Source organism: Grampus griseus (genome assembly GCF_964374135.1).
Source record: "Grampus griseus genome assembly, chromosome: 1".
NCBI classification, from domain to species: Eukaryota; Metazoa; Chordata; class Mammalia; order Artiodactyla; family Delphinidae; genus Grampus; species Grampus griseus.
The window spans coordinates 126,848,161-126,861,369 of NC_139017.1; the positions used below are offsets into that span (position 1 = coordinate 126,848,161).

Genomic DNA, 13,209 nt, shown 5'->3' on the forward strand with positions numbered 1-13,209 from the left:
TCCTGGGGGGTTGTCATCATTACTTTACAAAGCCCTTTTTCCAGTAAGTATTTTTAAAATCCAATATATTGAAGACTTGCGGACACTAAAAGGCCAGGAAAATACCATTTATAGACTTGCATTACTGAGAGAATGCTTGCTCTGATTAAAGCAATAGAATCACGCTATGAGGCATAGATTTCCACTGGCATTGAGTTCAGACTGTGGACTAAAATAATCTTTGTAAAAAACTCACCAGGATTATACACAAAACACAACACAAAGCACCCCTAGTAAATGAGGACTGAGCTACTAGGTTCTCCCCAGATGCACCCATCCTCCCAAGCACCTTCGCTAAGATTGATACATTTGGAAGTAGTGCATCAACTAGAACTATGCACAGCATCATGCTGGAGGTGATAAATGCAAGGGATACCAAATTTACATACTTCCCTCCAAGTTTCCATAAACCATAATTTAAGTCATAAAGAATGTCATAAGCAGTTTTCGATGTTTTGGGATATACACAATAATTAGAAGTCATTATCTCTCAAATGCACATTCTCCCTTTTCCCCCTCCTTCTAATCCTCTCATCTTCCAATCCACTCTCCACAATGGAGTGCAAAACATCGTTCCAAAGTAAAAGCTATTTATGGCAATCCCCTTCTCACAATCTTGCAGTGGCTCCCCACTGATGATGGAATAAAGCCCCAAGTTCGTGACATTGGAAGCCCTAGGGTATCGCTGCAATCTATAGGCAGAGTCTGACTTCCTATCTCTCCCACCTTGCACTTTAGGCTGTAACTCCAATGAACTTTGCTCACCTTCCCCCACGCTCTGAGTCAAATCCCAACTCAGCCCCTTATTTGCCGTGTAATCCTGGGCAAATTACTTGTCGTCCCTGTGCTTCATTCATTTTCTGATAAAATGGAAGTAACAGTATATAACTCATGGGACTTTTATAGCACAAAATAAGCGAATATATTTAAAACAATGCCAGATGCATTTTTAGCACCAAAATAAGTGTGAGCTATTATTACTGTTATTTGCTGATGGAATTTTCCTATTATTGTTTCTTTGGCAAAAAAAAAAAAAAAATGCCCTCCTGCCCACTCCTCAAAAACTCCTATTCATTCTACAAATGTCATCTCCTCTCCAAACCTTCCCCAACACATTGACTCACTTCCTAGCGGTATTTATTTCTTCTGCTGCTCTTATGACAAGTTGAGTGTTATTCTTCAACAGCATTATTTATACACTATTGATTAATTATTAATGCATAAGTGTGTCTTCCGGGGGTATACGCATTCTTTGAAGGCAAGTGCTCTATCTTTCTCATTTTGTATCTCCCAGAGTAGGGCCCAGAGCATAGTAGGCCCTCAACAAATGTTTTGTTCAATCAAATGTTGAATCAGTAATATTTAAAGACAGATATTTCTCAAAAAAATGTCCAGGGCTTCCCTGGTGGCGCAGTGGTTGAGAGTCAGCCTGCCGATGCAGGGGACACGGGTTCATGCCCCGGTCCGGGAAGATCCCACATGCCGCACAGCGGCTGGGCCCGTGAGCCATGGCCGCTGAGCCTGCGTGTCTGGAGCCTGTGCTCCGCAACGGGAGAGGCCACAACAGTGAGAGGCCCGCGTACCGCAAAAAAATAAAATAAAATAAAAAAATGTCCAATACTGCCAGGAAATAATTCAAGGAAATTTAAGAATAACACAATGCACAGATTTAGTAGATTTAGCTAACAAACTAGGACTAAATTGTGTAAGACAGTAAATGTGCTTAAAGGTTCAGAGAAAGGTTAAGCATATACTATTCATCACTTTCATTTTACTCTTCTCCAGTTATTCTAGCTTTGTCTTGTCAGGGGTAAGCTCCTTTAGAGTATGAACTATGCCTTTTAATACTTTTGTGGTCAAATATGAGGCACAAAAGTGCACATTTCATGAACCTTTGATAAAATGAGGAAATATTTCCAAGGTACAGGTAGAACTAAATGGGGAAAAGGAAGAAAAACCTAAGTCGTCTTTCTAATACTAACTCTGAAAGCATATTGTCCTCTGTGAAGCATATACCATGCGCAAGCAGGGACAGACAGACAGAGTGGTGCTCACCAATCCATCTGCTCTTCAAGAGCAGTGTGGGGGCTTCCCTGGTGGCGCAGTGGTTGAGAGTCCGCCTGCCGATGCAGGGGACACGGGTTCGTGCCCCGGTCCAGGAGGATCCCACATGCCACGGAGCGGCTAGGCTCGTGAGCCATGGCCGTTGAGCCTGCACGTCCGGAGCCTGTGCTCCGCAATGGGAGAGGCCACAACAGTGAGAGGCCCGCGTACCGCAAAAAAAAAAAAAAAAAGAGCAGTGTGGTAGGCCTGGGATGTACTCAGGACCATCACCAGTAGCTTCCGTCGCAGAGCATCATGCTGCTTGCTGATAATGGAGGACAACTGATGACTGAGGTTGGAACGTGAGCAAAGGAGAGAAGGTTGACAAGTCTGAACACCATGTGGTAAGTGCCAGTCAAGAACAAGCAGGCCCCATAAGACAAGGAAGATAAGGTTATGTCTCAGGAGTCATCACCCCTGATTTGGGGCTAGGGATCAATAATATGTCGACCTTAAGGACTCTGGCATTAATTTCCCCACTCATCAAAGCTCAACATTCCACTGACACTTTGCAGTGTAGGATATGTTTTTTATCTATATTGCCTCATTTCAGCTAACGTGGAGTTTGGTGTCCACTTCTTGGTTTCAGAATTCAAAGAAGAAATTAGAAATTTGGGATAATGGTACAGAGTCAAAATAATCATTAATGGAGTAGAAATACTTGGAAGAAGCTAAAGCAATTCAGAACATTTTTATATCTGCAGCAAGCAACATTGAAAAGAACACAAATTTAGAGTATTCTTATCCCCCAAATGAAACTTAAATGAGATAATACATGTGAATATTCTAGTAAAGAACCTAAAATATAGTAGATGTTGGAATCCATGCTGATCGTATCAGCATTTTTTACTTTTCTTGCTCACAGCAGTGCTCAATTATACATGATGAGTGAAAAAAAAATCCTGGGACTGGTTAATAATGATCTTTATTTTCATGCAAGTTCTTATAAATTTTTTCTTTATATCCATTGAAGACCCCAAAAATTACATATATATATATATATATATATATATAAAATACATATATAATTCAATACCTGGACTATGAAGTAGTAAGACTGTGTACTAAGTGAGGTTATAGAACTGCTTTCTCCAGAGTCTTAAAAATAGGCCAGATTCCCATATGTCAAAGATGGAGCAATTGTGGTCCTGCTCAAGGGTAAAAGGAAGCAATGAGATAATCACCCAAATTCCTTCCAGATTTAGGATTGCGTAAATACTCTGATTAGTGACAACACATTGAATATTTACTATTTGTCAGATATTTTAAAAATAATCCCAGAGTCAGTATTTCACAAGTGTTTCTTAAATCTTCTACCATTAATCCACACTTCATCATAACTTGGGTTTTCAAAACCAGAACTACACATTCATCTGACCAACATATGAAATCTACAAATAACTGAAGATAAAAAAAAAAAAAGTTCAGTGGGTTTAGATATAAACTGCATCCTCTGCATTGCTTAGCTTCATCATGAAAATTACTTTAATTTCAATGCTGGAATCAAAACAATCCAGTCTTCTTAAAAGATATCTACTGTAAAGTAATAACATGTTTTTGGAGACTTCTAAGTGCATATCTTGGAATTTCTAACTTAAATGCAAGGTTTGGAAAATACCAATTGTTGATCGTGAAAGAATGGTTACATTTCATCATGACAAAGAGGCAAAAATAAAGTACTTATGCTCTTATTTCCTCGTGTAAATTACATATGATGCTTAAAAACAGGAGCACATAATTTTTAGGATTAGTGAAAAAGTCATTCAAATACATATGTGTGTATTTTATGAAAAGAAATTTTCATTGAATGTTTCATGAAAATAAATTTGAAAAATATTAAACATGCACTCAGATAAAACAACAGAAATAAATATAAATATAGACTTAGGAGTTAAAACAAACTGTGATACAACTTTTCTAAGAAACAGAAGAAGAAGAGTGTGTGAGTTGGTAGGTAAAAACGGGTGAAAATGAATCATGGTCATAATTAAAGTTATTTTATAAGTTTGGTGGTTAGTGGATTCTTTAAACCTATATTATGGTACATCATACTAAAGTCATGTGTTTTGTTTTTTAGCAATTTGCAGAAAATTTTTTTTAACTTAGCTAGAAAAAGATCACTTTAATAGCATAAGTTACCTCAAATACCATTTAATTGTTCTTTGTGTAATGTGCTGCAAGAAAACTTGTATAATGCAGGGGTGAAATTGGCTCTTTAGTCATTTTAAAATTTGGGTTCTTTTGAAAAGAAAAAATTCAGTATTTATAGCTCTACCTTCCTAGCACATCAAAAATCTATTCTAAGTAAAAGAAAGGTCATGTTATTATATTCAGAAACTCTACAATAAGGAAATATTACCAAGGTTTTATGAAGATTTACCACTATCTGAAAATCAGTTATTTAAAATTAAGTATCCTTCTTGTCAAATTATTAACCCAACTAGTAAAACATATGAGTCTATTATCTAAGTATATGTTTTCTCACCTTTATTCCTTTTATGAGAACTAACTAACAATATACCTATATACCTTCTCCTATTCAGTTACACTACTTAGCAAACTATGTGAAAATACACACACATTAGGGGTGGGGTAAATCATGAGACAGAAGACTTCCTCAAATCACTACATACTTATATATAAACCTTCTATTTATTAAATGCTACCACTGGTAGGTGTTGAAAAACTAACCACGTGGACTCTACAAATATGAGATTACAATTAAATAATAAGATTTAACTCATCAAAAAGATGACCAAAAAATGTTCCCCAATAAAGCAATTACGTGAACAACAGTGCATTGTCAGAAAACAAAAATAACCATATCATTTTTAGCTAGGTAAAGTATGTGTACTGGCTTTAACATGTGGTGTCCATCAAAGGCAAGTTACATATTTCCAGGGGTAACTTGAATTTGCCAATATACTGTGCAGTAGATTAGGCAGACAAACATTTCAGACGAGTAAAAACACAGAATTCAAGTAAATATTAATTTTTGAAAACCAGATATCCTCAGTTTATAATGTTGGTTGGCAATCTAGTATGCAGTCAAAATCCCTGTGCTAGAAATGTCTTCAAGAGGTAATAGCTCCCTGCACTGCTATGGTCCCTGGTAAATAAAAATTATAGGTACCCAATTTTGAAAGGTATATTAATCTGAAAGAAAATATAACCTTCAAAGAAATCTGAAAAGGCCTACCAAAGTTTTAAAATTTCTTTTGTGCTTTTCCCTGTATTCGGTTATTATACTGGTTTAAGGAAGCTACTCTCTTGCACATAACATATATATTAAAGGTGGCAGCCTCAATACAGTTTTTACAGAGGGTTCTGGAATTTACTTGGGCATTCCCAAGTAAATTGGGAATTTATTTATTATCTATAAATTTTATGTCACTTCTTTACAACAAGAATTTCTTAAAGATAATAGCAATTTGAATCATAAATAAAATTAATTAACCATGTAATTTCAGAAGTGGGAACTTAGTTTTCCCTTGCCTTAAGTACTGTAAAGATAGAGGCGATAAATCAAAACCACTAGTTTACATACTACAAAAAATGGCAATGCTGTAAATTAAGTTTGACTTTATACATTGTCTCAAGAAATGAATCCAAACTAAGATTGAATCACTTATCCCTGTACCAAAAATATACTATTAAAAAACATCATCAACAACAACCGCAAGATACACACAAAAAAGTCAGCAATCACCTCAACAGAGATTAAACAAAAAAACTGAATTTTTATAACTCCTTCAATACTCGGTTGCCCTAGAATTAGCTAGGTGTTTTTTTTTAAAGCAGTAATTTTAAAGACTCTCTACAGTGAGAGGCTCATTTTATCTGGAAACAGCTAGTGGCACAGTGATATTAACGCACAGAGCACTATGTATTCTTCAGCTGACCTGCTCGCCATTCATTTCACACATGTGTTCTGTATTATGAACAAAATTCAAATATCCTATTTGCTACATTTCTAAATCACTGTTGCTAATGAAAAGCACTCCAGACACCTCCAAGTCCCATCTTACCATGTATGAGCCACAGTGAAGCGACGACGCTGCCGAATGCTTTTATTCACCAGCAACTTTCTGAAAAAGCATGGTGAGTTCCTTGGCGAACTGCGTGGAGAAATTTTAGGAGATGTAGGTCTGTTTCCCGGTAGTCTCGGAAGCTCAAGTTCTAAGTGCATTTGCTCCTTGAAAGTCTTTATGTAAACCTCAGATTCAAAAGCAGTAAGTTCTTTTGAAGAATCTTTTGCTGTCATGTCTTATATGGAGTGCTGGCTTTCACCATCCAAAACAAAAACCTCAAACATAGCAGAGACACAGCTGCAGGTTAGGAGGCTGGTAAGTCTGCAAACTGTTCTCAGTTTAATTTAGGAAGCTGTGGCTCCAGTGTAGGAGCTGCTTAGAGCAAGAACTGCATAATCGAAGAATGGCAAGTCAGCCTGTCACAAGGAGCTTTATCAGCCTGGCTTTGCCTCTGAAAATGCGCCAAAGTGCTTCCTATGTCAGTAGCCTCCTTGTGGATGAGGTCTGTCTGCAAGCTACACACTGACACTCGCTGAATTCATTCAGCTGAATATATCAACTCATGAAATATTCATGAGGGCTTCTGATAAATCCTTTGCATGTATTTTTTAAAAAAATCTTTTCAAACATGCTGCATCCACTAATGGATAGTAAGCAAAGCCCAGTCACCTATTTTTGTTTGCACAAAGAGCAGAACCAGAGCCCATCCAGCACGTGCGATGTTTAAAGTCTTCATTCAGAATTATCTTTCTCTGTAATGCACACAACAGTAACTCCACCTACCAAATGCTTATTGGCCCAGGACTATTTAAACAACTGCACTCTGTTTCCCCCTCAACAACACCCTCCATTGCCCAGATTTTCACATTTGTGAAGCCACGCTCATCATCAGTGAAAACATTAAATCAGGGATTGTCAAAAAGCCTAGCTAAAACAGCCCCACCAAATTCCATTCCTGAATGAAAGAGCTGATTTGCTGAAGTTTTTTTTTTCCCTCTCCCCTCCAAAAGATCCCAAACCACATCCCTATAGAAAGTGTCAGCTAACTGGAAAACATTAGATTTGGTTCATTCCCCTAAGGAATTTAAAGACTAATCTTTAATCCAATAAAAATTGCCCTCATTCTTCTGCTTAACTTCATTGTCCCTGAGGTGCCCACAGCAGCCACTCTCTGTTAGATGTAAAGTCACTTCTGAAAGTCAAAGTTCCCTAGAATGGAAATGGAGGTAACAACCAGGAGAGATGAATGCTCCCCGTCACACCTGCAGGGTCCAAAGTCAAGCATCATGCATGTGTGTGTGCACGCATGCACGTGCAGGTAGATGTACACAACAGTGTCTGTGTGTGGGTATCTTTACTTGCTAGTGTGTGTGTACTTGGTTCACAAGGGCATGCCAGTGAGACATATGGGCAGGGGAGTCCAAAACAATGTCTCAAGTTCCAGATCAGATCATTGTAACCTGAAATATCATTTAGAAATATACTGGCATGCAGCTTCTACACTTTAAAAGAAGTAAAAAGAATATTTTAGTGCTCGAAGTGTACAGATGCTGTGAAATTCTGTACCTGCAATGTCTACTACTAGGGCCAGCCTGATTTCACACAAATTTGGCAAAACAGAACTGGGGCTAGTCAATGTGAGTGACAGTTAGGAATGATTCACAGTAAGACTTCAGTGAAAAAGCAAGAAATTCATTTTTTCCTCTAAGGCGTGAGAACTTCCACCTTTATAAAATCATTTACATATGTCATATACTCTGGCTGAATATCTAAAGGGCTGAATAAAAGCAGACAATGACCTGTGTATAGGAAAAAATAAACCCCACTCTAGCCCTTGGGGGAAATGGTTTAAACTTAATAGGAAGGATTTAAACTCCAAGTTTACAGGTACTGCCTTGGAAGGATATAAGTATTGCAACAGTACCCTAAAATATATTATGAACAAAGGCAAAGTCATGGAATTTTAAAGTTTGAGTGAATCCCAGTAATCACCTTGTTTGGCTCCTGATTTTAAAGACAAGGAAACAGACATAGAGAACTTCAGTGACTTGTCCAAAGTCCTGTTTGTAGTTGACATTAGAGCAAAAGCTAAAACCAAGGCTTTCTGATTCCCAGTTGAATGTTCTTACATTATACGATAAGAGAGGTCAACATAGTCATTTTGTCCAGCAAAGCCCTAGCACACGCACTTTATATATTTGAAGATATTTTAACTGCTCTATTTGAGAATAAATTGTTAGTAATGTCATGAGAGAAAATATAGTTAAAGCTATCTATTATTTACTGCATTATGAAAACAAAGCTAGGACTTTCTTCCAACAATAATGGGATATAAAACTGGAATGTGAGAATGTGTGAACCTGCCAATATTCAGAGTGACTTATTTGCAAAAAAATGAAATAGCAATTTGAAGTCTTATTCACTTTTTAAGGCTGCCAAAACACAATAAGCATTTCAGGGATTTTTAAAAATAATGGCTCTCAAAATTATGGCAAATTTCACCACCCAAATTTAGTATGTGAACTGGGATTCAGATAAGGAAATGTTGACATAAACTTACCTAAAGCAGCATAGCGGTACTATTATAATTACTTTCTAATTCTTACTGTCAACTTACGTGACATTATGTGACACTTCACATTATTCTCTCTTTGCCTACTATGACAGCCAATGTCCCAGTTAAAGAAATTTTGAGAATCATCCTAAGAATTAGAATTCTCAAAAATACGTAAAGTCGGTTAATTCTACCTACTCTAAATAACATTTAGGAATACCAAAGACAGCTAATTGAAATACAAAACTTAAAAGATAACCAGACTGGGCTTCCCTGGTGGAGCAGTGGTTGAGAGTCCGCCTGCTGATGCAGGGGACACGGGTTCGTGCCCAGGTCCGGGAAGATCCCACATGCCGTGGAGCGGCTGGGCCCATGAGCCATGGCCACTGAGCCTGCGCGTCCGGAGCCTGTGCTCCGCAACGGGAGAGGCCACAACAGTGAGAGGCCCGCGTACCGCAAAAAAAAAAAAAAAAAAGATAACCAGACTGTTTCAAAGTCTGAATTAGTTACCTCTAAGAAAAGGAAATGCATGTTTACAGATACATGCACAAAAGTTTGTTTCTAGAGTCAAAATACTATAGAAAAACTTGATACTGTGTTAAATATTGAAATCAAAGATGAATATAGACGGTAAAAAACAGGAGATGGTATCTAAGAAAATGTAAAACAAAAGCACAGTAAATGCAAATAACACCCTGCCATAGTTTAGCGAAGAATATACTGTTTTGAGAGAGAGAGCCAGAGAACAGGAGAAAAAGCCAAGAAGAAAGCAAATGAGTTATCGTGCCCTTCTGAGTGCCTCGGAAGGAGCTAAAGAACCGTAGTGAAAACCCTCCCGTCCACACATAATGCTTAGCTGTTTCTCCTCAAAGGGAGAAATGAGTAACTGAGTCAATTTATTAATGTGCAGATAATTCACCTTGGGAATTACTTGAGAATTCCAATTACAGCTAGGTCTCAATTTTAAATAATGAAATTCCTGGTATCCACATCCTGTCAAAGCAACAAGAATCAAGAATTATCATCATAAAGTATCATTCAAGGATCTGAATAGAGCTTTATGGTCAATAACAGTCAATAATGTATTATGTATAAATATTATGGACAAATCAAAACGTTGATTTTTCATTAAATTGAAATGGAAAGCAAATTAATTTCAACCAAACAAAATGATAAACTTACAGTGCAAGTATTATAATAGTTAAAATGTTTTTTTAAAGGTAACAGCTTTGTAATCAATTTATTTTAAGTGAAAATAATTGTACTCTTTTTATATTCAATATTTTTCAGACTTTAAAAGTTAACTTGGAATATATTTCCTCTGAACTGAGTGACTAATTTTTAACTAACTGTTCTTATAAAACTAAAGTATTTTAAAGGCATAAAACTACTGATTCTGTGCAATAATATTATACATAACAGTATTAAATGCAATATAACATGGCTCACATCTACTGTAAATACAAAGCTAGAGATTTGAAAAGACAGAGTTTATTCAGAAGTTTCTTTTTAAAGAGGAACAGATTTAAGACTGTCAATATTAACAGTTAAATTACTGTGGATTGTATCTTTATTTATATCATTATTCAGTTCTCTTTATTTAAAACAACACACCATCTGAGCACCGCCATTAGGCTCTACTCAATTGAGTAGAAAATACACAAGCTCTTCCTTCAGTCAGACAAGGTAGTAAGTAAGTACAGAACAGCAAGAAACAACTGTTGCCTCTTTCAACAGAATACCCTACTCACCACAGACAGCAACTCATCCCAATTTCTCTATTTCAGTTAGCAGAAATGGAACTAGAGAATTATTCTAACATGATTGAAGAAAAGACAACATTCAACTGAATGAAAATATTAATAGTTGTCTAGCCATCTTGGAGAAGAACAATTAGCTGACTACTCTTAAGAATTAAGAGATTATAAAGAAGGAATTTACATTTATTGCATACCTCCTGGATGTCAGATATTATTGTAAGCATTTTTAATAAGTTGTTTCATTTGGTTCTCATTACAAACATATCAGACAAGTGCTATTGAAATGCTTGTTGGACTTCTCCCTAGTATTAAACCATGAGGTCTTTTAGGGCTGGGTTGAGTCTTGTTCATTTCTAGAACATGGAACAGAGTTTGGCACAGAGTGGATACTCACTAAATTTTGTAGACCGAATGCATGTTATTTTGCCCATTTTCCAATGAGAATATCAAGACACAAAATTGCATAGCATTTAAGGAGTTGATCCTACACCAAGCTTTTTATAACAGAAGATACCTAATGAGACAGCAGAGGGAATGCAGGCTCCTAAGGTGGTCTAGTCATGTCACTAGAAGTATATGTTCACAAGTACTAAATGCTTTGAGTCTGAAGTTATCTAGCGTTTTATTTTTATACGATGATATGAAGGCTTCACTTTTATCCATATGATACAATTAATTACTCATCATTAGTAAACTGATGTTCCAGAAAGATCAGTTTTAGCCTTAACCACCTTCAGTGTCACCTGAATCCTAGAGAGGAAGTGGGAAGCCTGTACTCTAAATGCTTGAGCATGGTATCATAAAGTTCTCAGAGATTATCCTATTTAAGAAACAAAAACACTCCAGTGGCTCCACATTACACTCAGAGTAAGAGTAGAAGCCCACACAATGGCCTAATGTACTCCACAAGCACTGGATTCATCTCTCAGAATGTTTCATAGTATACCATAGTACATATTTTCATTTGTCTCCTGAACTAATCTATGAGCTCTCTAAGGACCTAAGCTATCAATATTTTACTTATCTTTGTATCTCCAGAGCCTGAGATTGCATCTTGATTGATTAGTATTTATTGATGGAAAATATGAATAGAAAATTAAGGTACTGCCCCAAATCATGTTCTCCTGTTAGTCTCAGATTTTTCTTTCTGTCTTGAAAGCTAGTTCAGTCAATATCCTAACTTCTTATACTTGATCTTACACAGGATTTCAAAATGAACTTCCTAAATCATAGCCATTTGGCTATGTTTTGCCATTTTAACTAGCATTTCTTTGTTCTTTAAAAAATTATTATTATCATTATCATCATTATTATATTATTATTAATATCCTCACTGCAATGCAAAAGCAGAATACCTATGCATTGCAATCTCTGTTCATTTGGTGGTATACAGGCAGGACAGACTTGCTATGCCCTCTCTTCATACTGCTTTCTGGTTTTGGCAGAGTAATTAGGTGCTTCTTTCACAAGGCACATTCTATGAAGGGAGACTGCAGAGACAAAAAAAAACTAAGGGAGCTCCTCTCTTTGTTTCTCAGGTCATTGTTAACATCAAGATATATTAGCAAGGATGAGTCAGATACCTATATGCAAGGAGAGAAACTCTTCCCTTGGTGTTTTAAAATCTGCATCAAAAGAGGGTACTCCAGTTCCCAAAGATAATACTAGCCTGTCAGCAAATTACCTTAAAGGGTGATTTCAAATGAATACGATATTAGGGACATATATGTTAAGTACAAAGGCACATTTGGGAAAACCTCTTTCTCTAAAATGAGCTTTCATCTTTTTGTTACTTTCCACCCTGTCAGCAGTCTTCTATGAAACATGTAAGAAAAAATGGTATAGTATTAATCTACAGTTTAAAATTTTAAATGTAAATAATTATCTCTGTAAGACCAATTAATTATGATACTACAGAGATCATAGAAAGAGTACAGCACACATGAAAATTAAGTCAAATTCATTCCACTGCTCTTAAAAAGAGAATAATTTTCAGGGATCCATTTTCTGTTTAAGTATACATTTGCAAGCTAAACAAAATTTTCCTAAATTAATATTTTAATTGCATGAGTCTAAAAAGGGTACAGAATACATATCAATATGGAAAATATTTCCAGAATAGAGGGTTAGATCAAGATTGGCTCACTTAATTTCAAGATTTGTTTACTTATTACACATTTTGTTAATTTTAAATCTATTCATATTAAATTTTTTAAATTCAGTAACATTAATAATGATGGCTTTTTGACTCAAAATTAAGAAAACAGAATTTTATCTACCAAGAGTGACTAGTGTTAAGAATTAACTCAAATTTAATTTCATATAAATATTTCATATCATTAACACTGTAATATTAGCATATGTAAAATTCAAGACTGGAGACATATTTATATAAGCATGCTGAGCTTTGTAGCAAACACTTTTAAATAAAATATATATTTTGGGGGCTTCCCTGGTGGCACAGTGGTTGCGAGTCCGCCTGCCAATGCAGGGGACACGGGTTCGTGCCCCGGTCCGGGAGGATCCCACATGTCGTGGAGAGGCTGGGCCCATGAGCCATGGCCGCTGAGCCTGCGCATCCAGAGCCTGTACTCCGCAATGGGAGAGGCCACAACAGTGAGAGGCCCGCGTGACACACACACACACACACACACACACACACACACACACAAATATATATATATATATATATATATATATATATATATATATATATTTTGTA

The 13,209-nt window shown here is 36.4% G+C and overlaps 1 protein-coding gene across 2 annotated transcripts in view; it reads right to left on the minus strand.

Moving 5' to 3' along the window:
- PDE4B (phosphodiesterase 4B) overlaps window positions 1-13,209 on the minus strand; it is a gene marked incomplete at its 5' end in the record, with an annotated part of 484,828 nt that overhangs the window by 391,729 nt on the left and 79,890 nt on the right. Inside the window, one exon of one of the 2 annotated variants that reach the window (XM_082674896.1) lies at window positions 6,171-6,406. The exons of the other annotated variant lie outside the window; for it this stretch is intronic. Within the exon in view, the coding sequence (XP_082531022.1) occupies window positions 6,171-6,406 (236 nt within the window). Of the gene's footprint in view, window positions 1-6,170; window positions 6,407-13,209 lie in introns of those variants that run through there. 2 annotated transcript variants of the gene reach the window in all.